The sequence below is a fragment of the Phocoena phocoena genome, chromosome 5 (assembly GCF_963924675.1).
Source record: "Phocoena phocoena chromosome 5, mPhoPho1.1, whole genome shotgun sequence".
NCBI lineage: Eukaryota > Metazoa > Chordata > Mammalia > Artiodactyla > Phocoenidae > Phocoena > Phocoena phocoena.
The window spans coordinates 19,853,187-19,880,377 of record NC_089223.1 but is presented as its reverse complement, the minus strand read 5'-3'; the positions used below and the strand labels follow the sequence as shown (position 1 = coordinate 19,880,377).

At 37.7% G+C, this 27,191-nt stretch overlaps 1 protein-coding gene across 2 annotated transcripts in view; it reads right to left on the bottom strand.

The window, feature by feature from the left end:
* Positions 1–27,191, bottom strand: part of NFKB1 (nuclear factor kappa B subunit 1) — a 121,980-nt gene that overhangs the window by 83,480 nt on the left and 11,309 nt on the right. Inside the window, exons 2-5 of one of the 2 annotated variants that reach the window (XM_065877633.1) lie at positions 15,574–15,619; positions 11,048–11,123; positions 6,812–6,852; positions 2,493–2,591 (exon numbers count right to left, since the gene is read on the bottom strand). In XM_065877633.1, the coding sequence (XP_065733705.1) occupies positions 2,493–2,591; positions 6,812–6,852; positions 11,048–11,123; positions 15,574–15,612 (255 nt within the window). In that variant the 5' untranslated portion in view covers positions 15,613–15,619. Of the gene's footprint in view, positions 1–2,492; positions 2,592–6,811; positions 6,853–11,047; positions 11,124–15,573; positions 15,620–27,191 lie in introns of those variants that run through there. The other variant, XM_065877634.1, reaches the window with a different exon arrangement.

The following is a 27,191-nucleotide window of genomic DNA, read 5'->3' as shown; positions in this document are numbered from 1 at the left end:
AAAAAAGTGATATTGGAAGAGCTCTGGGAAAACTGCCTCATGATTGACTATTTCCCTCCTCCCCATCCTTCTGATTAAGAGCTTCAAAGATAAATAAAATTACTTCCTTTAATCATTACAAAGAGCAGAGTCATTTAAACTCTGAGTGAATGATGACAGGCTAAGAGAACAATGACAGTTTGTAATAGACTCTCTAAACTATTCTTCATTTTCTTACAACTGGATTAAATGCTTAATAAATATATGTTGAATTAGTGAATAAAAATATAATTGGGTGAAACAGTGAAGCTGTAGCTGAAGTTCAATAACAACTAATCTTACACATTTACATTTTGACTTCCTTTATTATTAGTTGTTTATGTATCTAGATTTCCCACTAAGTATTAAACGCCTTGATACAGAAACTATGATTTGAGAAGAACATCTCATGTCCATTAGGTTGTTTTATTTCTATTTTGTAAACCACTACATGAGAAGGATGTATGAAGACTGAGCATAAATGGATACATAGTTTTTTTATTCGGTAACAAATTTATAACAAAGCTAATGTCATGTAGTTTTTGGTATCAAGAACTGTCACTTAGCCACAGAAGACTGGAGCAATAGGAGTAAGCAGTTCTTGAAAATACTGTAATTTATATTTTTTTGTACAGAGACAGTCTAGAAAAAAACTCCCAGTTTTTCTCTTAATGCTAATTCTTCAGTAATTATAATCAGTGTCAATGCAGATAACATGTATCTTTCAATTATCCTTATTACAAGTACACATGTATAGACACATACAATATTTATATACAGGACACACAGACACAGGTGTTAAAAAGATAAGTGCTGGATCTGACTCCCTAGTATCTGAGTACCCTTTACCCCTGAGCTCCTCTCCCATGTTGTCCAGAGTTGTAATTCTCTGCACCTTATCTCACCATTGTCCTCCCGTGTCCTGTCCCCTGGGTCCCGGCCCCCAGCACCCCAAATGCACACGTTCCATATAAGAGTTCAATAAGCAAGAGCCTGCTGTAGGATGATGAGCCATGGGTCCTTTGAGGACAGCAAGGCTCCTCTCTAAGAACCTCAGTTTCCTCACAGGCTTTACACTTTCTACCTAACAGGGTTGTTTGAGGATAGAAGACATAATGTACGTAAAGCACTTCGCAGATCTTTGGTGCTTAATAAATACTAATTCCCTTGTTTTATTGCTGCTCCTCTTTTCCTCATTCAGATTCTAAAGGACTTGAGACCATAAGACTGTGGCTAAACACATCATATTTACCCTGCCTAATGACCCTTAACAGGAAAAACATCTCTCATTCCACAGGAGAGCTCGGACAGGAGACTTAAAATGCTAATACAATTGGTAGGACCAATACTACATAATATTCTCAAGAGGTAAAGAATCACAGGATTTTGTTTTAGATCAGGGATAAGAAAATAGAAAGGGCTGGACCTAGAAGTGGGATATGAGGAGAGGGAGGGTATAAAATGCAAGGCTGAAAACCAAAGACAAATTTCCTTGACATCACGATTTTACTGGAGGTCTGTCTTGCTGCCCTTCACCTACTCACAACACCAAACCAATAAGAAGACTGAGGCCAAAAGAATGTTATATCCTAAGGGGCACTCACACCTTAGTGGGAACTGAGTTGATAACCTTTGCCAAAGCCTTGAATCACTGAACAAATGAAAATGTTTATAAATTATGAAATTGCAATTATGGACTGGTTTATCTGCAAAACTGATAGCAATCAGTCTATGAAACAAGACATCACATTATGAAAATAAAAAACTCAAATTACCTCAGCGGAAGATATTCCCAATTAAATAAAAAGAGAGAAAAAGAACCTGAAGGTATAGAAAAGGCTCGGCCAAGCCCACCACAGCATGTCATGAAGTACTACATTCCAAGCACCACCACATGTGGACGCGCAGTTGCTCAAGCAGCGGCCCTACGGTATTGCCAGGCTCTCTGTGGACCACGTAGATACGTTTTCTCGTTCAATCTCTAGAGACTTTATGAAGTAGAGACCATTAACACGTCTGCATTTTGCACATTCAGGCACTGAGGTTTAGTAGTGTTGGATAACCCAGGCAAAGGCACAGAGTCTGGATCTGAATTCATGAACTGAAGTTTTGTTTTTCAACTGAGGTTTGTTTTTCACTAAAACTCCAAAGAGCTGAAATCAAGCACTCTCTCAAAGACTTATTACAGTTTTAGGAAGTATACAACTAAAAAACCCTTTAAGATTATCAAGAAATAATAAAAGTTCTGTTAGTTAATGTTGAGACAATTTGTACTAAATGGAAATATTAACAGAGTTTTAAAATCTGTCACCTCTATTGCTAAGAGACACTTCTGTTTAAATATTATACTAACCACGTGAACACTCCAGCTTAGGCACAGAGGCAAATGGTAGTTACATTTAAAGGGTTCCTTTCTTTTGCTCCTAGGACACCAAATCTTCCAGAATTCACATGGAAAGGTACCACGAACTTACTTTGACCTGAGGATAGGACTTCTTGTTCTTTTCACTAGATGCACCAGGGAGTCCGCCATGGGAGGGGCCTTCACACACATAACGGAAACGAAATCCTCTCTGCAAAGGTAAACACAAGGTGAACAAGTTTGAGAAATACTTACGAAAAATTACAGGGACAAAGTTATACAAATTTCAAATGCTTGGTGTATTAAAGGAAAAACATAAACTGTGAAAGACTGTAGATGAGAACCACTTTTCCCATAACCTTATTACAAACATTGACGGTAACTGATATTTGTGCACTGAGCTGTGGCTTAAAAGCCAGGTCCCTGGCCCTGTGGAACCTCTCCTGCTGTGCTATGTGGACAGTAACCTGCTGCAGAGTTTAAGCCTTAGACTCGACGTGCTACAGCTTGTTTGCATCAGCTTCCTCATCTCGAATTGCTGCTGCCAAGCTCTGAAATTGGCCATATGACTCAAAGTTAAGCTTCTCTGACTCTTGAAGGAATTCCTTTATCGACTCCGATGACAGCTGGTCCAGGAGGGCATACAGAAATGTCTTGTTAAATATATCGCATCAGCGTTGTAGAACACACCCTACGCTAGACCTCACATCTGGTCAGCAACTCTCAACAGCTCAGAAGAGAAGAGTTTTAAGATTATCGCTATTATCAGCTCCAGCTGGCCATGTTAACTGACTTGAATAAATCCAAAATTAGATAGTCCCTTTAACTCAAGAATTTTATAGACATAGCAAATCGATTAAGAATTAGCTAGAAGCCTTTACTATGTGGGCTGATAAACACCTAAGTTCTATGTTTTTTTATCTATACAAAAAAGGTTAGACTAGACCATACTCAAGATCTATTCCAGTTCTAACATTTTATGACTTGCAAAGCTAACAATTATAACTGTGTATATTTGTATACGAAGAATAAAACATGAGCACTTATGAGAATGGCTCTCATCATCATATTAAGGGAGCTTTCAACATTTTCCCTGAAAGACTCAACTTTATAACGATGTCAAACAATTTGTGGTAGTGTTAGTAGTTTTAATTATACAGTCACTTGACCAGATGGTTTTCCTATTTTCAAATTCACCCTTCAGTGAAAAGAATATGTTAATACACTTTAAGGAACATCCTCACCTTTCATTTATGTTATTGTGGGGTTGACTTCATATAAACACTACTGGATCCCTAGGCATCAGAAGCTTCGAACACCCACTACTTGGTGGTGAGGGCTTTCTCCCTTGCACACTGGACAGTGGAGCCCAGCAAACACGAAGGTTTGACAGCTTTGAGCTCACGGACCAATGTAAAATTTCTGCCCTCCTTAGATGGCACTGCATTTCACTATGCCTCACAGGGTCTTGAAAAGCAGTCTGAGAGGTCCAGGTACCCTGAACTAATTAAAGCACCTGAAATTGTTTCTAAATTCTGTGAGAATTTTCTAATTTTCAAAGAGGATCAGTCTAAAGCATATTTAATGGGACAAATAAGGCCTGAAGTAAATTCCTTAGTCGGGGAAACTGCTTCAAGTCACACATGGGTCTGGTGTGTATGATCAACTCATCAAAGTGGCACCTAAAACAACTCTTGCAAATGGCTCCTCAGGAGATCCCAAACTTAAACACCTGGGAAGCTTTTTGAGGTTAGTCATTTGGAGACAATTATACTCTGTTTTGCTTCTCACAAAATTCAAACTAAAAAAAAAATTACAAATTCAGACCTATACCTTTTATAGACAAAGGCTGTTGACTTTTTTTTTTTTTTTCCGGTACGCGGGCCTCTTACTGTTGTGGCCTCTCCTGTTGCGGAGCACAGGCTCCAGACACGCAGGCTCAGCGGCCATGGCTCACGGGCCCAGCCGCTCCGCGGCATGTGGGATCCTCCCGGACCGGGGCACGAACCCGTGTCCCCTGCACCGGCAGGCGGACTCTCAACCACTGCGCCACCAGGGAAGCCCAAGTTGACTTATTTTTAATAATTAAGTGAAATTTCTAAAAGCATGAAAAAGCAACCCCGTGTGTAACAGCCTCCAGAATTGACTAGCCATAAAATAGGGATTTACCTGACTGCTAATCAATTTAAATACAAGTTTAGTTTTTAAATAATATTAGATAATTAGCACTTAATAATATGCAACAGAACTGGATACGCTAAAGATTAGTAGTCTATGCTGTGACTCATCTCTGTCAGAGCTGGGGAAAATTGTGGCAGAGACTCCAAAGACAAAGGAACATTTTTCTAGATTTTATTTTTTAAACTTAATAAATTAATTCATTATCTTTAATCACAAAATTCCTTCAGGACAATTGGAAAAATAAGTACTTATACATGTACTTTTCTATCTTACTGGAAGTGGTTTCAAATAGAATATGAGTAAAGAGACATGTCTTAATAGCTTGCTTATCATTTAAAAAGCAACAGACATTATTCATGGTTGGATAAGAGTATTAAACTTCCATGCAAAGGAATTTCTAACCTGAGGATAGAAATTTATTACTGTTTTTTTTTTTTAAGGAAGCTAGGATGTCTTCAAATGCATAGTCTGGATGCATTTCAGATTCTAAATTTTTGAGATTAAAGGTTTGCCAATCCACAGCCATTCATCTCAGTAACTCCATTTGCTTAAAATGAGTCATCAACCTCAAAGGCAAGGCTATAACCATCCGGTCAGAAAGTCTGACTTAAATACAATCTTCTTACTTTCACTGGAGTCAGACATCAAAATATTATCAGTTTGGTAAGCAAACACACTGATTTACTCAGATAAGCCGTTACACATCCACAAATAGCGAATTAAATTTTGAATTGTGGACCTACGTAACCCACCCTTCAAATAAATCATAAGTATCAATTTTTCCTTGTGACTACTGGACCCGTAGTAAGAAACTGCATTTAAAAATTCTTATTGTAGTGCTATGCTTATGAAAATGGATATTTGAAAAACACATTTTACCTAGTATGCAAATAAAGTTTAGTTGATTTCTCAGTTTCACAGACTCAGAAAATTTTCCAGGAGGCCAGACTACTGCCTAGAATGTTAAGGGATAACCTTCCATTGGGAGGGTCTTTGAGAGAGTCAGTGGCCTCCTGTGGGAACTCACCACTATGGAATTGGACACGGAGGTAAAACAAAGTCATGTCAGCAGCCTGTGGGGTCAGGGTGTGCCACCTGCAAGCGACTAAAACAACAGCCTCAAGTCTCACATGGCATTCCTGTCCCCACACCAAAAATGTTAACCCAAGTTCAACCTCATAAGGATAGTCTATTCGGTCATAGTTAAGATATTTACATCCTTTACATCTTGACCAAAATCCAAATACATATATAAGGCCACAATCAGAGTAACCACAACCATGCTTTATTTAAGTTCTTGACCTAGTTAGCATTTGTTAAGTGTTACACTTACTTGCCTGAGCTACTAAAAACATTTAGGAAAGGTATTGGATGATATAACTCAAGAGAGCAGGTACACTCATCCTCAGTCTCACAAAGATGTGCTAATAAGCACATCCATTTGGAGATTTACCGACTTTGTCCTCATTTTGCAGAAGACTATACCATTATTTCCATCCCTCAGTGACTGAAATCTCCTACAGGCAAATATTAGAGATCCTCTTCCCTCCTCTTTGATAGCACTGGTCCCATACAATTTCTAATAACTATTCACCCATGGGGGCATGGTGAGGAGGCCACTTCAAGCCAGGTATCCTCTATAGAATCTAGTAGTAAGAGGAAGAGCCTGATAAAATAAAATGCTCCTCTCCTGACTCCAAAGAGACTGAGTCCAAAGCTACCACCAGAGAGAACTCAACCGTCCATTCTAATACTTTCTCTACACCCTACTGGTACCTTTAGTATCTTAGGTTACATGTTTCAAAGACAGAACAGAGAAGGCTGGAGCTCCAAAGGAAGGAGGAAGGCTAAGAAGTACTGCATGTGCAGGGACATGTTGATGGACGTAACTCAGCGTACATGAACTGCATGCATGTGTATTCCCTTATAAATGAAAATGAGTGGAGATAACCTATGCCTCTCCTAGGAGTGGCTGGTAAGCAAAGTTAGTAGAGATCGTGGGATATCAAGGATCTCTAATTAAGTTTTATAGAACTACATACTAAGGCTCAGGACAGTGTGAAGAATGACTAAGAGAAATGTAAAGTGGATGAATAAAGTTGTCACATAATTTGTCAGGTTGTTGATCTTCTAGATAAGGTACTTCCTTTGTAAAATTCATTTATTATTTTATTTGGTGCTTGAGATGTTAATATTAGACTTATGGATCTAACAATTAAAGAGAAAGTCCCACCCCTTTCATCTTCTTACCTGTTTAGGTTGCTCTAATATTTGAAGGTATGGGCCATCTGCTAAAAACAAAACAACAAACAGAAACCAAAAGAAACTGTGAGGCTTCTCAAATTTGGTAAAAAGAAAAATATATACATATAAAAGAAGTAAAAAAACTGAAATTATGTTTTTAAATATAGGCTTCAAATAAATGTTTTAGCTAAAATTCCACAAGGATATATCTTCCTTGTTCGAATATTAAATTTATCCTTATTTTAACAACAGTTTTACACCGTTAGAGAGAACCACACTATATAAACGTCTCGTTGAATGGTGATGGCGCATTGCACAACCCAACAAAAGGCATGATGTCTGGCAAGGATTAAGGCGTCAACAGCCTTCACAATCATGTCCACTAACAAAGCATTTTTTAAATGACACAAATACCAGTTAAAAGCAGCAACCACTGCCTGGGCACTATGAAATTTTCTTTTGCCGTCATATCATTAAACACTGATTTCCATTCTTCAAAGAGAATGTGCTTAATGTGAAATTACAAGAGACTGAGCTAGTGCCTACAAGTGAAACACACAGATAATGATCTCAGGCTATCTGCTTTTCCTTACACTAAGTTTTTGGTTCCTTTCCAATACTCAGAATCCATAAGTACTGCCCTCATTCCTTAACTGGCTAGCTTGTTCCTCCTCCCTCCCAAATTTAATTTGGTCTCTCAGACATGGTAGATTCTTATTAACTCATAGCTTCTGATGTTTGTATACAACTTTTGAATACTGTGCTCTCATATAAACTCTGTTCTAAAACAAGCATTTTATAAAATTCTGAAAATAATTTAGATAGGTGCATACCAATTAATTGTTATAAAAACAAAGAATACTAGAAGCTTAATCCATAGCCTGACTATACCTGAGTTTGGAAACTCAAAGGAAAATCAGAAGCTCTGACAGTATAAATTCAAATTTGTTCAATATGAGGAAGTCCCTAAGCTTCCCAGCTGGTTTTTATGGCAACAGTAAAATAATCCATAGCTCTGCAATACATAAAGGCTCATGGTGTTTCTCACTTGTTTGAATGTAAATTAAAATGGTACTAAAAAAATTCTAGAATGCTTTGGTGTCCATTTCAACCTTCACTGTCTCTAGGCCAGAAGTTCAAGACTTATTTTAGATAAGTATATTTATTAAGAAAGCTAAACTTTCAGGTTGAAATTAAAAATAAACTTTAACTTGAGAGAGGATTTATTTTTACCTTTTCAGTATTATGATCAGTCAGGATAAGGCTAGAAAACTGTAGGAAACTAAGGTATAATTATTTCCTGTTATTATTCAAGAAATTTACAAGGAAGTCAGTTGAAAAATGACTGAATTTGAACTGAAACATACACAAGAAAAAAGGGTAGGGACTGACCAATGTAGTATAATTTAGGTAAATTATCTTCTCTTGTCTGTATGAAATTAATTCCTGGATGTATTTAACTACTTTTAGAAAAGAAACTGTTAGACTTTTAAAATTCCAAAAAATGGCTAGAATTTAATTTCTGATAAGGAGATAAAACTGATTAGAAAAGGAAATATTTTCACACTGCTAATATAAAGCCTGTACAACAATATAATAAATCTATTCATTAACATTCCCTCTAGAAAGCTAAGTGAACTTATGAAGAAGAGAAGTCTTTAAGAAAGCAACATTTGACAGCAAGGTCCAACTGTATATGAATAGCACAGGGAACTATATTCAATATCCTGTGATAAACCATAATGGAAAAGAATATAAAAAATGTATACATGTGTGTAACTGAATCACTTTGCTGTACAGCAGAAATTAACACAACACTGTAAATCAACAATACCTCAGTTAAAAAAAAGAAGGCAACATTTGGATGCCATGGAAGATATAGAGGAGTTGGAACACATTTACATCAAACTTCAAGTCTCTCACTTCTTATTAACTCTTCTAAAAATACTTGAAGTTTTGCTATTATTTTTGCTGTATGATTTAATTTCCTTTAAATATGTGAAATTTTAAGGTTTGGGAATTTTATTAGTGAAATGGGGCCATTTTTTCTCTTTCAGGGAACACACTCAAACATTAAATCAACTAGAAAATTAGATTTGATGTGCATATATTTGTTTTAATGCCAATTTTCCTTGGCCGCATTTCTATGCCATGAACTGACATCCTACAGCATAATGTTATAGACCTAGCAGTCGTGCCATATCCGATAGAGTTTTCCACAAGTAGCAAAACTACTAATGGTTTTAGATTTCAAGAAATATAAAACAGTCTACATGAAAATTACAAATTAATACTGGTTTATATTACCTCTCTGTCCCTCTAAAATGTGAATAAAACATCCATACATCTTGGTTTATAAAAACTGAACTATGCCACTGCAATGCAGAGGGAAAGTATGTGACAATAAAAATGATGAGGTAATAACTGGAAAATATGATTTTGAGGTATAATTATAAAAGTTTTTCTAATGTTATGGGCTAAATAATTCCTACAACATGAAGCTCTGACTACAGAATATTTACTGCGATAGTTCTTTTGATCATCTTATTTCTATCTCCATAAACTTGATGAAATAAAAACACTAAGAAAGCATCTGCATCAGGATATTGTTTGGCACCTACAAGGCATTAAATGGAAATGTATATGCTTCCTGAGGTCAGAGCCTTTCATGTTTTCAACAAAGTATCAGTACCAAGAAAAAGACTTTGATCCTCAGAATAAGAAGTTCACAGGAAACAGGGAAGCTACCAAGACATTTACTTGTTCACAGGAAACTGACCTAGAGCTTATACTGGACAGCACTTGAGGAGATCTCAGGTACAGTAGCCTACAAAATATGTTTTGTGGGGTAAAGAGAGAAAGGGCTCAGTAGCACACTTCGTGAAGCTAATGAAGGTGAAGGTACAGCAGATTTACTTTTTTCCCTTCCCATGAACTTCTAGAAATAATAGATATAAAAATGCAGAAAAACATCTGATCTAAAAAATGAGAAGTGCCAGAGTAACACCACTAATTTTAAATGACGATGACACAAATTGGATAAAGTCTCCCATTGAGGACAAGCAAATCCATGGTAAATAGAATAGCTGATGCCCACTTCAGTGATCGCACAACTCTCTCTTACATACAACTTCCAAAATTGACTCACATAGCTTGTGAACATCTGTCGAGTCCCCCTGGTGAAGTGAGGAGCACATAAAAAGAGCTATCACAACAAGCTTACGTAAGAATCAATAAATAAAAACAGAGACTGAGTTGACTGTTTTTAATCGGCCATATGAGATTAAACAATTTGTTGATGGGGATAATTAATAGAGTCATGTTAGGAGGAAGGATGATCCTCATGAGTTTATCCAACTGGTCAGAACATAAAGCAAAAAGCTTTTTAAAAAGATGATTCTTCTACTGAGATGACTTTTATTATTTTTGTACAATTTATGTTCCCAGTGTCTGGTATACTGGCTGGCACACAACAGGTACTCAAAAGTGTTTTTGGAATAGATCTGAGGAGTTGAGACTGCCTCACGTTTGCCTGGGACAAAGGAAACAGGAGTTATAAAGACACCAGAGATAACAAGATTGGGTGAAAGGGAAAATCCTACATGGAGTAAAGAAATTCCTTTTGAGCTGTGCTAGCAGATATCAGCAACAACTGTCAGTTATACAATGGGTAACTGGGGTCAAACGTGTTTGTGCAAACACAGTCCAAAAAAGTATACTGAAAGATTGTTGTGTTTTTTTTTATAAATTTATTTTTTATTTATATTATTTTTATTTTTGGCTGCATTGGGTCTTCGTTGCTACATGCAGGCCTTCTCTAGTTGCAGTGAGTGAGGGCTGCTCTTTGTTGCGGTGCAAGGGCTTCTCATTTCGGTGGCTTCTCTTGTTGTGGAGCACGGGCTCTAGGCGCGTGGGCTTCAGTAGCTGTGGCACACTGGCTCAGTAGTTGTGGCTCACGGGCTCCAGAACACAAGCTCAGTAGTTGTGGCGCACAGGCTTAGGAGCTCCGCGGCATGTGGGATCTTCCCGGACCAGGGCTCAAACCCGTGTCCCCTGCACTGGCAGGCAGATTCTTAACCACTGCGCCACCAGGGAAGTCCCAAAAGATTGGTTTTTAAAACATAAATAACCATTTCCTTTCCAGGTACCTCACTGACTTTCTAAAAGAATGTACAGAAAATCCTGAATTTAAAGAAAGCAAAAGCAAAATGACACGGCAACAGAGATGAGGAATTTTCTTACCTGTTGGCAGTGGCATATCTGGTGGAAATAATTCTGGATTAAATATTGTATGATTCAAAGGATCCAAATGAAACATCTATAAAAAGGAAAATTTAGATATTTCAGTCATTATTTTTCCAACATTGTATTAAAAATTTGAACTTGAAACACCTAAAACTTAACTACAGGAACAAAAACTAAAGCCAAAAACAAAAACCTGAAAACACTTCAAATCAGAATCTAAAAGATACACTCAGAAGACCTAGCTAAGTTCTCATATGTACGGAACTTTACAGGGGGCTATGTGACAAAGGGATTTCAGAAGAATGACCTAGCTGTGAAGTCCACAGAGGTAAGGACATGGTGTAGCTTGCTTACTGGTATATCTGCAGGACTCAGTGTACATTTATCAGAGTGGATGCTTAAATATTTGTTGAATTTATGATTTAAAGCTTATACTCTCTTAGAAATATAAGCATGAGAAGATAATCCCAGAAATCTGTATTTCTTTTATGATGATAAATAAACTCCTCCTCTAGCCATCCAACTTCAAGGCCTGAAAGAATTAGGTAGCAGCCCTAGAACAACTTACAGAAAAACTGAAAATACAACTTAGTCCAAAGAGCAAATAACTGAGCTCCCTCACTTTTTTTCCCCACCTTTATTTACCTAGCACAACACAAAATACCTGGAATTTAGTGGGTGTGGCAGGCTGAATAATGGCTCCTCCACGGACATCCACATCCCAATCCCCAGAACCTGTGAATGCTATCTCATATAGCAAAAGGGATTTCGTACATGTTATTAGGGTAAGAATATACAGATGGGGAGATTATCCTGAATTATCCAGGTAGGCCCTATAGGAGGGATGCAGGAGATCAAAGTGAACTGTAGGAGATACAACAATGGAAGCAGGAAGGTGGAATGATGGAAGGGGTCGCAAGCCAAGAAATGCAAACAGCCTCTAGAAGTTCAAAAAGGTAAGGAAAGCTTTCAAAGGAATGCAGCCCTGCCAACACCTTGATTATAGACTTCTGACCTCCAGACTGTAAGAGAATAAATTTTTTTTTTTTTTTTGTGGTACGCGGGCCTCTCACTGTTGTGGCCTCTCCTGTTGCGGAGCACAGGCTCCGGACGCGCAGGCCCAGCGGCCATGGCTCACGGGCCCAGCTGCTCCGCGGCATGTGGGATCTTCCCGGACCGGGGCACGAACCCACGTCCCCTGCAGCGGCAGGAGGACACTCAACCACTGCGCCACCAGGGAAGCCCTAAATTTGTATTTTTTAAGCTACTGAACTTGTGGTAATTTGTTACAGTAGCACCAGAAAACTAATACAGTGGGCAAACAATATATTTTGATTGAATTATAATCTAACAATAAGTTACTAATAATTACTTATCCCAAGAGAAACATTTTCTTCCCACTTAGTTCACTTAGGATTTAAAATTCATATTTCTGAGTTTGGCATTTATTTCAACCTAAGTAAGTCATCTGTGGACAACACAGAAACCAAACATGTTTCATTGTTTTATGATACGCTAGTTAGTAAATATGCTGGAGCTGACATTTTTTTAAAAAACACAAATATTTTACTTCTTTTCTTTACTAGCATATTATTGGACATTCTTGGGTACCTAAGAATCTGTATGCCTAGTTAAATCAAGACTAAGAAATGCAGTGCTTAAATAAAGAAGGCTTCAGATCCAGTTGTGAGGTATGCAAATTTTCAATTGAGGAACAATAAATGTACTCCACTTCAGTGCTTCAGAGTGAAGTTCATCTACACAATTCACCATTTGCTAAAAAGGAAATAAAGGAATGAAAAAAACATGTTATTATAAAAATGGGCCCCACCTTACAGAGAGAATTCGTCAGTCTCAGAGCAGAAAAGATGACCTAGCAGAAAAAAATATTTCCTATGGTCCTGCAGGTGGCTAAAACGAGTGGTTAGAGGGCCAAAACTCTGATCTTAGGAGAGACACATGCCCCACTTCAGACAAGAAGAGGGAAGCTGTGTTGTGTGCTGCAGCTTGCACTGTGCATTAGGTCAGCGGTGGGGGGTAAATTCCAGAATACATTAAAACACTGAGGACATGCACATTTCAGGAAATATATACCATTAATCTTGAGACAAGGAAACAAACAAACTTCAAGGACCTCTCCCTTCAAAAATGGAAATATCAGAACATGCCCAACCTCTGTTGCTGATGATCACAAAAATGCCCACTTAAGAAAAGCTTTCAAAATGAATGTTTTTAGCAGGTTTTACTCTTGTGTGGCATAAAGGACCACCTCTTGCTGTTAGGATTTCCCGCGTATAGACAGGAAAGCATGGTTTAAAACTAAGCTGACCAACCCTAATGCTGGTTAGAGTTTGCCTTTAATTGTTAGAGATAGCATATTAAAAGCAAAAGGTAAAACACAGGTTTTTTATAATATGAGTAGCCAAATGTTTTTCATGCTTCAATCAAAGCAAATGGTCTTAGATTTATCCTATATCATCATTTGTACAATAAAATTCAAAAGAAGTATCTTAATGTGAAAAGCAATGCATACTCATTCTTTCTAAACCAATCAGAACATTATCAAGAGTAACGAATGCTATGTAAGTCTATTTTATTTAAAGAAGTAATACTAAATCCCTTTAAAAGTATTGAGTTGGGGCTTCCCTGGTGGCGCAGTGGTTGAGAGTCCGCCTGCCGATGCAGGGGACACGGGTCCGTGTCCCGGTCCGGGAGGATCCCACATGCCGCGGAGCGGCTGGGCCCCTGGGCCATGGTCGCTGAGCCTGCACATCCAGAGCCTGTGCTCTGCAACAGGAGAGTCCAGAACAGTGAGAGGCCCGCGTATCGTAAAAAAAAAAAAAAAAGTATTGGGTTGGCCAAAAAGTTGGTTTGGGTTTTCCATAAGATGTTACGAAAATCCCGAACGAACTTTTTGGCCAGCCCGATATTTCGCTTTTGGTTTCTGATTCTTTGCATGCATAAATTTGGGAAATACATTTTTTAGGTGGCTAAAGTTTCAGTGTGAAATGATTACAAAATGTGGACCAGGGTGTCCTGGCACCTAGTGCTCCCTCTCTTTGTCTAACCTAGCAAATTACATCTTTCAAATCTCAGCTTACACAGACTTCTTTTGGAAAGTCTGCCTAACCCTCCTCTTCTTCCCAGGCAGCACGGAGTGGTCCTCCTGGACATTTCTGTCCCATACCGTGCAGACTACTACTACAGCACTTACCACCACGTGGAAACTATTCATGTCTCTGTCCCTCCTATTAGAATGGCAGCTGCCCGAAATGTGTCACATTTTTGTACCCCTCCTTAGCCAATGCTCTGGTACATAGTAATGCCTCAATGAACAGCTCATGAATGAATAAATATCAATATTTTAAAAACACTTAATATTTAATTACCCTAGAGTCTGAAAATTGCTTGCAAATGGTTCATTAAATATATATACATTATATAAATAAATCTCTTTCTTTCTCTCTATATAAGTATACATATATATGTATAGGGCAAAATATTACCAACCAACGAAGATTTGTTGGACTATCCAATATTTCTACAGGCTTGAAATTGAAAATTTTCAAGTACAAAGTTAGGAGGAAAAAAAAAAGGACACTGGTATCCCTTTATAATTGCAAATATAATTATAATGAACAGTTTTATATTCCCAAAGCACATTCATTGCCCACTAAGTCTTTTAAAGATCCCTGTGAGTGAAGACGGGAGGGGGGTGCTAAGTAATTCCTCAGGTTTTAAGAGCAGCCAGCACTTGGTTAAGATCTTTGAATTCTAAGTCCTTTTCACTACACCAGTCTGCCTCATTAGGTGAGTTTTCAATAAATACTTTGTCTTCTCCCCCAAAATGGTATGTTCAAGTCCTAACTCCTAATACCTCTGAATGTGACTTTACTTAAAAATAGGGTCTTTGCAGATGTAATCAAGTTAAGATGAGGTCATACTGAAGAATGGGCCCTCAATCCAATGCCTGGTACTTTTACAAGAGAATAGAGGAGGTTTGGATACAGAAACACAGAGGAGACAAAGGGAAGAAGGCCAATGTGCTGGAGTGACGAAGCTACAAGCCAAGGAATGCCAAGGACTGCCAGTAACCACCAGAAGCCAGGGGAGAACCATAGAAGAGGTTCTCCTTCAGATCTTCCAGAAGTAACTAACCCTGTCATCATCTTGATTTTGGACTTCTAGGCTCCAGAACTGAGAGAGAATATATCTCTGTTGTTTTAAGCTACTCAGTTTGTTGTAATTTGTTACAGCAGCCCTAAGAAACTAATACAAGTAGTTATCATTTGATCTGAAGCATATATAACTTTTATGCAACAATAAGTGACAGCAGGGTTTAAGTTACTCATTTTACATGACATGTCCTCTCAGACCTTACATAGAGGGACAGGAAAAACAATTTAAAAGAAATTTTTTACCACTTTTAGAGTTTTCCTGATAGTTACTATTGTTGCCTCTGTATATTTTAAAATATGAATACATTTACAAAAAATTATTAGTGAGATTATTAAAATACTTACTTGTTCATGCCCTCCCAAATATGGGTCGTCTTCTGCCATTCTGGAGCTGTACATCAAAAGAATACAAAACTGAACTGTAAAACTGGAAGGAACCTTAAATTCCACAATGCAGGAGTAAACTGTTTTATTCCAGTAAGACGAAGTATAACCCTTTTTTAAAGACCTTAAGAGGAGGATATGGTGTAGTTCCTCTTTGGAATCTAAATCTAACAGTAGAAATATTGCGTAATCAAGGAATTACCACTCACATATAACCCACAACACTGATGTCAACCTCACAGTAGTGTCCTGGAGTTTGGTACAACTAGTCTTCATCCTCTGTATAAAAATCATGCCATTAGATTCCTTAGAGGCCATTTCTTTTTGTCACCATCTAGACTTCAAAGATTCACTTAGCTCTTTGTATAGGTTATTTTCCAACCCTTCATGAATTCTGTGATAGTCCTAGAACTATCTCCCCACTTTCTACATGCCACTTGAGTTGAGAAGCACAGAGGGGGTCATATTGCTGTGAGAGGGCCTGGTCAGTGCTTTGCATAGCACAGGGCAGGACGGCTGCAATGTGCCGTGCTCTGTCCCCTAGAGCACTCCGCTGCTGCAGGCCACTTCCTCTGTCAGAGTGGTCCAGAAACACTGTAACATTAAACATGCAAGCAAAAGGCACAAAAATAAGAGCCCTTATTATCAAGGCTACAGTCTCAGATTTACTCAACCCCAGCCAGACACTAAAACAGCACAGGCCCTAGCAATCTTCTGTTACCCAGAGGCCTTGACAAAAATTAAGAGCCACATGACCAGATAAAAACAGTATCTAAAATCACATAGCATTTTGGATTTACTTAAGAAATATCCTTATCATTATTTTAAATATGTATAGGACAACTTTAAATTTACTTAGATCACAGTTTAGACATATTGCCTGAAAACCTAGAAGATAAAAAAAAAAAACAGAGCTGGAAGATTTGAAGCCAATTTTTCTCTTTCCTTTTTTCTCATGAAGTCTATAAAGCATTCAACAGCACTTGAATCTGGGCCTGTCCCAAAGTGTTAGCTGTCCACCAAAATCTGTTCTCTCCTTTTCCACAGTAATAGAGTTGTAGCTGGAAACACACTCAGCCAGAGTATACCCCACCCACACTCCTGTGGGGTTAGGGATGGTCATTAGAAGAAACGCTTGCCAGTGGAATGTCAGAACTATTTATTGTGTGCCATTTCCAGGTCTGGACTTAAGGCCCTTGACATCCTTCCTCCGTGTTTTTGTTTCTTCTCTGTCCCACTGGATTAAAACCTAGGAATGAAGACCTGGCACTTACATGATGATGAATGGCAGCTAAGACTGATGGTGATATGAGAAAGAAATCAAAGACTGTGTTCTTTAACCGGGTGTACTGTTGGGTCTCTTTGTTAGAACAGTTTAGCCCTCACTCTAATGAATATATCATTTAACATTCCAAAGTCCTCCAAAGAGGATTCCAGTTTCCAATGAAATCCTCTCCTGCTAGCGCCCTCTGTGACTGGGGAGGAGGGAAAGAGCATCGGAGGGTTCCAAGTGGAATGCAGAGTAGTGCTGAATTTCAACACAAGGGAAAAGAGCGGCTCTGAGTTCTACAGAACAAGAATGCCATGCAGATTTGCAAGAAAATATTCATCTAAAACAAGAAACTATTGATTGAAGATTTACAAACAGCTGTAGTTAAGACAAACAGCTAAAAAAAAAAAAGGAAAACAGACCTTTTAGTGAAGAAGAATTAAATCATTAGAAATTCAAGAGTTCTTCCACTGCTGGGTGTGTGACTTTGGATATATAACTAACCCACTGTGGTCTCTGTTTCCTCATCTGCAAATGAAAGACTTTGATAAGGGATGGACCTTTGAAAGGAATAGAATTTTGTTGTGCTCGGAATATGTTAGTTAGCTAATAAATACTTATTCACAGAACAAATCACCTAAATCATAACTCTTTCTGTAAACTTGGAGTTTTATACGGACTTAAGTATATATCCATATTAAAGAATCATTAGCATAAGTTTCACTTATATGAAGGATACCAGTAAATAGCGTTACACTGAAATACAGTGTTAACACTAGTTATAACATTCCATGTGAAAAATTCTTATTCTTAGAACACAGAAGCCCAAAAAGCTTCCAAGAAAAATATTAAGACCATTTTTTTTTGCCTTTAATGTGGGTTGATCATTTGAATCCTCTCAATCTTAGCCCACAGTCTTTAAAGGCAAAGGGAGACTGCTGACGTGTTAAACTGACAGAACCTGTTCACAACCTCTATTACACTGATTTTATGTATATATTTAAACCTGTGGATGGTTTCCTGAACTTTGATTGAATGTAAGGTGGCCCTGACCCTAATTTTAAAGACTCAACTAAATCTACTTTATTAGAACTGAGGCAGGGTTATTATCATGATCACCACTGTACAGCACATCTCAATGAAGATCTCTAAATCATAAGCACAGGACAAAACACCAAATTAAATACAGTCCTCCCTCCAATATCCTCCCCGTGATTTATGCACGAATGAGTGCCCAAAGATCATGGTTTTAAAAGCCTAACAGCAGCCCAAGAGACACTGGGTGACGGTTAAAATCTGAACTTCTACAGCTTCTGTGAGACAGAGTTCACTGTGAAGAGCTGAGGTAACACTAGGCTGAGAGTGATGTCAATGTCAATTCATGATTTAAAAATAAAATGTCAAACGAAACCAAGAATTATTTGGAAAGGATGAATCACCGTAATATTTGCATTAATTTTAAGAGCAGGTTTTATTTCAAAATTTTGAAATACCAACTAAGCCTTTGGGACTGAAGGATTAGGAAAGACCAGGGAAAGCCTCTACTGCCCCCTTGCTCCCCCAGCCCTTCCCCTCACTTTCCCTTTGCACACAGTTCTGTGCTTTTGAGGAAGGACCTTGAAACAGAACGGGAGACACTGAGTTGACTGGTGAGAAGATGGGCCTAAGCTCTGCCATCTCTCTCCCCCAACAGTGAGGCTTCCAGAAAATTTTTCACACCATGAAAATTCATACAGCTAGCTAGCAATAACTAAGATATCTCCCTGAGCGAATTGTTTGTATTTCTCACATGAAAGACATAATGTTGTAACTGGCTACGTTCTGAATATATGATGAGTTCTGCATGAAACGCCTAATGGATTATTTTCCACACATCTGTGACAATTCCACCACTGACATCAAAGGCCAGCATAAGTGGTTCTTAGTGAGGGCAGCAAAACCAAGGCCACAGGGCTGGACGATTAAGGGTAGAATTGGTGGCGCTCCCCTCCTTGTAACTGGGGAAATTTTCTAGGATCAGATATATTCACACTTTTTGACCAGGGCCCACTGTAAGAAAATATATTCTATTAGATTTCATTAAAAAAACCACTACCACTAAAATCCATTAAAATGATTTCATGAGCCACAAAAAACAGAATTTTAGGTGCCATCTAGAGAATAGAGTTGGGAATCAGAGAGATCAAGTGTCTCCATTTTCAAGTTTATTTTCAGCCACAATGGACATCACTTAGGTATAATTTTAGTACCTCATCTTGGATGAAATTACAAGAAAAAGAGTGACTTATTACCATCTCTCTGGATAATAAAGAGAAAGAATATATTGGAGTTTCTTTCCCCAGAGGAATTTTTTGGAGGAAACATGCTGTAAGGTTTATGCACTACATATGTGAAACATTATATGTGTACTACATATAATATGAAACATTCAAATAAAGAGTGTCTATTGACTCTGCAATTCCACTTCCAGGAATTTGTACTAAAGAATTACATGAGCAAGTGTGCAAAAAAATAAGTACAAGAATATTCACTGCAGCAAAAAACTGGAAAGAGTCTAAAAGTCCTTTGATAGGAGATTGTTTAATTATAATTATGCTACATTCATACAGTTATATGTTATGTAACTGCTAAAAATAATAATTCACATCCATATATAGTAACACAGGGACTTTTACTCCCTAAGTTATAAATTTCTGTTTTAATTTTCTAACTTAATTATATAATTGGAAATATATTTTTTAATAGAAAAAAAAGAGAAAATCAAATCCTGTCCTGAATTTAAAGTTTAACTCTGACATCTTTAACGATTAATGATATACAGTGAAGAAAACATAAAGTATGAATGAATCAAAAACTTCTAAGCACTACTGGAATCCTCTTCGTAATAAATAGAAAAAAATTTAACGTTAAAGTGGCTATTTATTTACATCTTTCTGATGATATACTGACTTAGTGATGATGAAAGAAAAGTAAAGTTAATGGTGATTTAGTTACTTTTCTCAGAAGAGCTGATTTTTTTAAGTTTTTGAAAAAGAATGAATATTTGTGTCCTACCATGTTTAGATTTGTATAAACTCATTTTCTATGTTTTTCCACTCCTCCATCCATTTTCAGCTCCCTATTTTTTTTTTTTTTTTTTTGGGTACACGGGCCTCTCAGTGCTGTGGCCTCTCCCGTTGCGGAGCACAGGGTCCGGACGCACAGGCTCAGCGGCCATGGCTCACGGGCCCAGCCGCTCCGCGGCATGTGGGATCCTCCCGGACCGGGGCACGAACCCATATTCCCTGCATCGGCAGGCGGACTCCCAACCCCTGCTCACCAGGGAAGCCCTCAGCTCCCTATTTTTTGAGTTGGGTACAATATGACCAATTAACATATAGAATAGCTACCTAATGAGTACAAATGCATTGTGCTTGGAGCTGGTATAGATAAGGTCCCTGTTTACAATGGAGTACCAATCTAACAACATTCAACTATTACGGCATGCAAAGCTTACTAGCAGTTAGGGATACATAGCAAATGTTAGCCATTTTATTAGGTAGCACAGTAAACATTATGTTTATAATAAATTACGGGAATAATAGGCAGTAAGAGTGTAGGCACTCTGAGAAGAATCAAGTATTTTTCTTCCCCGTCCTACACATTTACTGATACACTGCCACATTCCCTCCCTATCCTAACCCTTATCACTGCTGAATAAAATGTTTGCATTTTGCCTCCAGGGACATTTGGCAATGTCTGGAGACATTTTCATCTGTCACAACCCGCAGGTGGTCCTACTGGCATCTAGTGCGTAGAGAACAGAAATGCTGCTAAACATCCTATAATGCACAGGATGGCCCCTCACAATAAAGAAATATCCGACCCCAAATGTCAATAGTGCCAAGGATGAGAAACCTAGTTGCATGCCACAGCGTCATGATAGTATGCTGGTTCACATGGAGAAAGAACTAAACTTTACTGACTACCTCCCATGAGTAAGGAATTAGAGATAGTGCTTCATATATTTCAGTTAATTCTCACAATATTCCTGAGAACACTGAGGTTTAGAGAGAAGAAGCCATTCGCTCAGGTTGATAAGAGTAATGCTGGCTGCTCTGACTCCACGGACTATGATTCGAATATCACTTGTCTAAGAGGCAGAATTGATTTTCCTTCTGGACTCACAACTTTATTTTAATACAGCATCTTTGCTCTAGGTCTCCTGAATGTTCAGGCTGGAGTTAGTCTACCCATAGCACAGCCTGAAAAGCAGAACAGCACTGTGACAGTACACAAAACTTAAGGGAGTCCTTCCTGAGACAATCAAATGTGAAGTTAAAAATACGAAACAATGTTAATGCAAGTGGTAGTTGCTTTTCGTTTTGTTTTGTTTTAGATGTCTCCATTGGTCAAGTTCAAAGGATAGAAAGAGAATAAAGAGATTCTCTCTGAAAGCTGCCCACAGAAAACACCACACTCACTAATGGTATGATAAAAGTACGTAGTACATATTTAAAATTAAGGTATATTGAAATGCTCCTTGAATGCTTTCATTAATTTAGTCATTCATTAAAAAAAATATTGAAACTACTATGTGTCAGTTACCAAAGATACCAAAGTACACAAGAGTGAAGCAGTACCTGTACTCACAGAGCTAACAGTTGTGGCAGACTGAAAGCAATGGCTAAAAATTCTTTGCAACTCCACCTGACAAGAGGAAAAATCTATTTCTCCATCCCTTGAATCTCGACAGGGCTGTAACTTACTCTGACCAACACAGTGAGGTAGAAGGGTGAGTTTTAAATGCAGACTTCAAGACGCCTTGCAATGACCAACCATTCTGTTCTCTTGGAACACAGCTGCCATGTGAATAAGCCTGGGCCAGCCCACTGGAGGATGAGAGGCCACAGGGAGCAGTGAGGGGAAGTCCCAGCTGAGGGTCCCCTGGACCACACAGCACCAGCTAAGCAGCCAGAAGACTTCAGAGACCCCCAGAGTCAGGCGAGACCAGATGACCTAGACAGCCTCCCCAACTGGGAGAAATAACAAATGTTTGTTTCCTAGTTAGCTTTGTGGTGATTTTTTTATGTAGCCAAAAGCTAACTAATGCAACAGTTTAGTAAGTAGGAAGACAGGCAAAAACAATGCAACACGGTAGGTGTCATGGGAAATGGCAGGTATGTGGGGCATGTGTTAGACATCTTGGTGATTCAATAATTACACTTTCTTTGTTAGGGTCCTATTTAGAACACCCTTTGTACTCATTTTTACTTTACTGGCCTATTCAGTTTCCAGCGGAACAAAAGAAAGAAGGACAAGAGGCAAAACCACCATGGTGTAAACAGAAATAAAATTAGTACTGTTAAAACCTTCAAAATATAAATATTAATGAATTGCTGCTAGCTTTAAGCAGTGATACCATTATAAAACAATAATGTTTTTAATCCTTTCAACTCCCTACTATCTAACACCAAATTCATCACTCCTATGACAATGGGCCCCATTCCTGACTTTCCAGGTTTTGCCAATATATCATTCTCTCCTGTTCTCAGAGCCAAAACTTCAACATTTTCTCCTTTTCCCTCTGCTTATTTCACACCCATCCAGTCAATAATCAATTTCTTTTTTCTTTGTATTATTTCTTGTATCTGCCCCTCCTTTGCACTTTCCTTTCACTGTTACACCCTAGTTAAACATTCATTGCCTTACCTCTGAATAACAATGATAGCCTCCATACTGTTCTCCTTTACTGTGGTATTTCTTCTTCCTTAAGCCTCTTTCACATTATTGCCACATTACTTACAAGACCAAGTCGAAAGCCCTCAACCGTTCACCATATTGTACTATAAGCATCACCTTAATAGGCTCTCAATGCTTAATAGGTGATGCTTATCATATAATATGCTGAGTGGTTGAGGGCTTTCCACTATGTCCTAATACTACATCCTAACCAAAACCTTCTACAACAGGCAGACTGATCATTCAAAAATGCCTTGCTCATTTGCATCTTGTGTATTTGTTCACAGTATGCCCTGCATCCTAAAATGCCACCTTTCCTACTTAAATATTACCCAGTCCTCAAGCCTCTACTGAAATCCAACATTTGCCAAGAAACCCTATATTTCCTCTGTAACCTACAGCTTTATAGTCCACATAAGGGCTATAATACTTCTGTGTATTGATGACTGCACACTCAACAGCATACTGTTCTACTGCAATTTAACTTTACCTATTTGTCATCTTTTTAACTGGATATAGATGCCTAAAAATAGAGTTTTACTTCTTTGAATCGCCAAATTAGTAAATAAGTACTTTAAAAAAATTACCTTTGCATTAATGGTAAGAAACAGTGCAATTCCAGATTTGTCCAAATGTGGACTTTTGGTTTCAGTCATGACACTAACAATTATTGAACTTGCCCCATTGCCATACTCAAATGTAAAGCTATACAAAATACCTGAAGCAATAATTTAAGACACTGGACAAGAGACAGTATAAGACTGTATACCATAAGAGAATGGAAATACTTGAGGTGTGTTCCAAACTCACTTTTTGACTGAGGGCACGTTCCAAACTATGACACAAGGACGTAGAGCCCAAATAGAGAGCAGCAATCTCACAGGGGAGAGTATCAGAAAGGAGAGATACACAGAGAAAGAGGCTCATAAATCTCCATAGGGGACACTTCTGGGCATTGGCCAAATATAAAACTGTGCTAGTGCAGGACAAGATTCTGCAAAGCCTACTAGAAGATAGCTGCTGGGGATCCAAATCCAGGGACAAGGGGGAACAATGATAAGCTGAATTGAGATTCCAGAAGTTCCTGGAACTTCTGAGAGACACTGAAGTTCTAATCATCTAGGGTGAAGAGACATCACTTAACAATCTTAACATTCAGTTGTGACCTCAGAAGACCATGCAATGGGAGTAAAGGCTATACCCTAGAATAAAGGCTACTCTAAACTCATCTTAATAAAACCAGGTGATCCACCAATAAATTTACTGCCCGTTACAACAAAATTCAACAGTCTTTAACAGAAAACAAAGATCCATACTCTCTACAATGGGGTACTCACAACGTACAACAAAAAATGACAAAACATGCAAAGAAGTAGAAAAATATGACTCAGAAAAAGAAATATGACGCAAATGATGAAATGAACAGCCAGTACCTTTAAAACTGCCAATAGTAACATGTTCACGAATGTAAAAGGAAATATGGATATAAGGGATAAACAGATAGGAGATCTCAGCAGAGAAATGAAAACTATTAAAAAAGAAAAATAACCAATGGAAAATTCTAGACTGAAATGAAATTTCACTAGGTGTACTTATTAACATATTGAGCAATGTAGAAGAAAGGATCAATAAACTTGAATAATGGCCAATAAAAACTATTCAAGTGAAGCACAGAGAAAAAAGGCATCAAGAAATTAAGACACCTTCAGTGACTTATGAGACAACATGAAGTGGTCTTAACACATGTCTAATTTAAAATCCCAGAAAGAGGGAGAAGAGAGAAAAAATATTTGAAGAAATAATGGTGGAGAATTTTCCAAACTTGATTAAAAAAAAAAAAATCAACCCATGACCCAAGAATCTCAAAGAACCCCATGCTGGATAAACACAAACAAAACCACAGTTAGCCATATTACAGCCATACTGTGAAAAACTAATGATAAGAAAAAGAAAAAAATCCTAAAAGCGTCCAGGGACAAGGGGAAACAATGATAAGTATGATGGCTGATTTCTCATCAGAAACAATGATGCAAGTGCTGAAAGGAAAAAACTGAATCAGTGAACAATTCTATATTCAGCAAAAATATCCTTTAAAAATAAAAAGTGAAATGGACATTTTTCAAATAGACAAGAGCTGAGAGAATGTGTAGTCAGCAGGTCTGCTAAAAGATATGTTAAAGAAAGTTCTCCATGCTGAAGGGAAATGATACTAGATAGAAACTTGGACCTACATGGAAGAATAAGAAACACCAGAGGTGATGAATATGTGGGTAAGTATAAGACTTTTTTTTTGTTTGTTATTCAAGAGAAACATTACAATAAATTTTGGGGTTTATAACCTATGCAGAAGTAAACTGTATAACAATAACAACACAGAGGAAGGGAAGAGGACAAATGGAAGTAAAACACTATCAAGTTCTCACACTACATATGACATGTTACGGTATTAATTCATGGTAGACTCAAGGATGCATATTATAATCCCTAGAGCAACCACTTAAAAAAGTAGCCGACGAAGGACATAAAATGGAATTTAAAAAGTAAACTTGGTTTATTCAACAGATGGCAGGAAAGGAGGAAAAAATGAATAAAGAACAGAGGGCACAAATGGATAACAATTACCAAGATAGTAGGCTTAAACCCAACCATATCAATAATTACATTAAATAGAAATAGACTAAAGTCACCCATAAAAAGGTAGAGATGGTCAGACTGGACACAAAAGCAAGACTCAGGTATATGCTTTTCATGAGAATTACACTTTAATATTAAAGACTGAGATAGTCTCAAAGTATAAAGATGGGAAGTTATACCAGTTACACCATGGAAATACTAAATATAAGAAAGCAGGCTATACTAAAATATCATATACAGTACACTTCAAGAGAAGAACGATTACCAGGGACCAAGGGGAACATTTCATAAGAATGAAGGGTCAAATCATCATGGAGAAATAATGATCCTAATGTGTATGTATATATTAACAGAGCTTCAAGCTGCATGAAGTAAAAAGTGGCAGAACTAAAGGAAGTAGAAATAGCCACAACTATAGTTAAGACTTTTAACACTCTTCTCTCCATAACTGATAAAAGCAAATCAAGAGAACATCAGTAATTGTCACAGAAAATTAAGGAACACCACCATCAACCAAATTAACCTAAGTGCATGTACAGAACATTCCACCAATGATTGCAGACTACACATTCTTTTCAAGTGCACATGGAACACTCACCAAGATAGACTATATGTTGGACCACAAAACAAGTCTCAATAAATTTCAAAGAAGTGAAAACATATAAAATATATTATCCAAACACAATGAAATTAAAAACCAAGACTAGAAAGATACCTAGAAAATCCTCAAACACATATGATTAAGTCATGTGTTAAACTGGGTGTGTGCCTCTTAGAATCAACAAACATAGTAAATATAACTTCATTACCCTGTATGAAAGAAGCATCTAAATTCTTGCTGGACCTTGTCCATTGTAACCATGGGGGGCAAGGATTTTTTAAGAGAAGTGATTAGGATGCATTCTAATGCTTTCTATAAGAAACAAATCTTTGCCTATGGTGTTTTCTTAATCACAGATGACTGAAATTTATAGGATCAAAAAATATTTTGGACATTTTCTAACCATATTATAATTGTCATGTATATCAAATGGCAGATTCCATTCTAAGTAACATTTCTTTTTGTTTACACTACAGTAGGATAAAATCTGGTGAATATAAATTTGTATATCTATAAAAGTTCTCTAAAGATTTATAGTAAATTGGCTAAACCTTTACATGTTAGAACTGATGTCACTCATGGGAGATTGCTGCCTTCCATTTCCATATAAAAACCAATTCAATACACCTACTCAGTTTGAGGTCTTTCACTAAGGTGGCATTCAAAAGGGATTTGACTTACTGGACCTTGTTCTGAACTTTTTGCTTCCACATTTCTACTTCTACAGATTTCTTCCTCCCTAAAACTAGAGTACGATGGTGGGGGAGGATGTATGAATACGCACAGCACAAGAGGCTTTTTAGGGCAGTTAAATATACTCTTGTATGATAACCATAACGATGGATACATGTAATTATACATTTGTCTAAACCCACAGAATGCACACCACCAAGAATGAACTGCAGTGTAAACTCTGGATTTTGGGTGATTATGATGTGTCAATGTCAGTTCATCCATTGCAGCAAACACACTGTTGTGGTCGGGGAACACTGATAACGGGGGAGACTATGCATGTGTGGGGGAGGGAGTATACGGTAAATCTCTGTACTTTCCCCTCAATTTTGCTGTGAACCTTAAACTGCTCTAAAAAAATAAAGTCGTAATAAAAAAATAGAGTATGACCAAATTTTAATTTCATGTCTGACCTTTGTCTTGAGGACCAATTTGGAGTATTTGTATTTTCAGATTGAGGAGGAGGAGACCTCGTGGATTATGAATTAGAGATTAATATTCCTTTTTTTTTGGCCGTGCTGCATGGCACGCAGGATCTTAGTTCCCCCACCAGGGATCAAACCCATGCCCCATGCAATGGAAGCGCGGAGCCCTAACTACTGGACAGCAGGGATTTCCCAA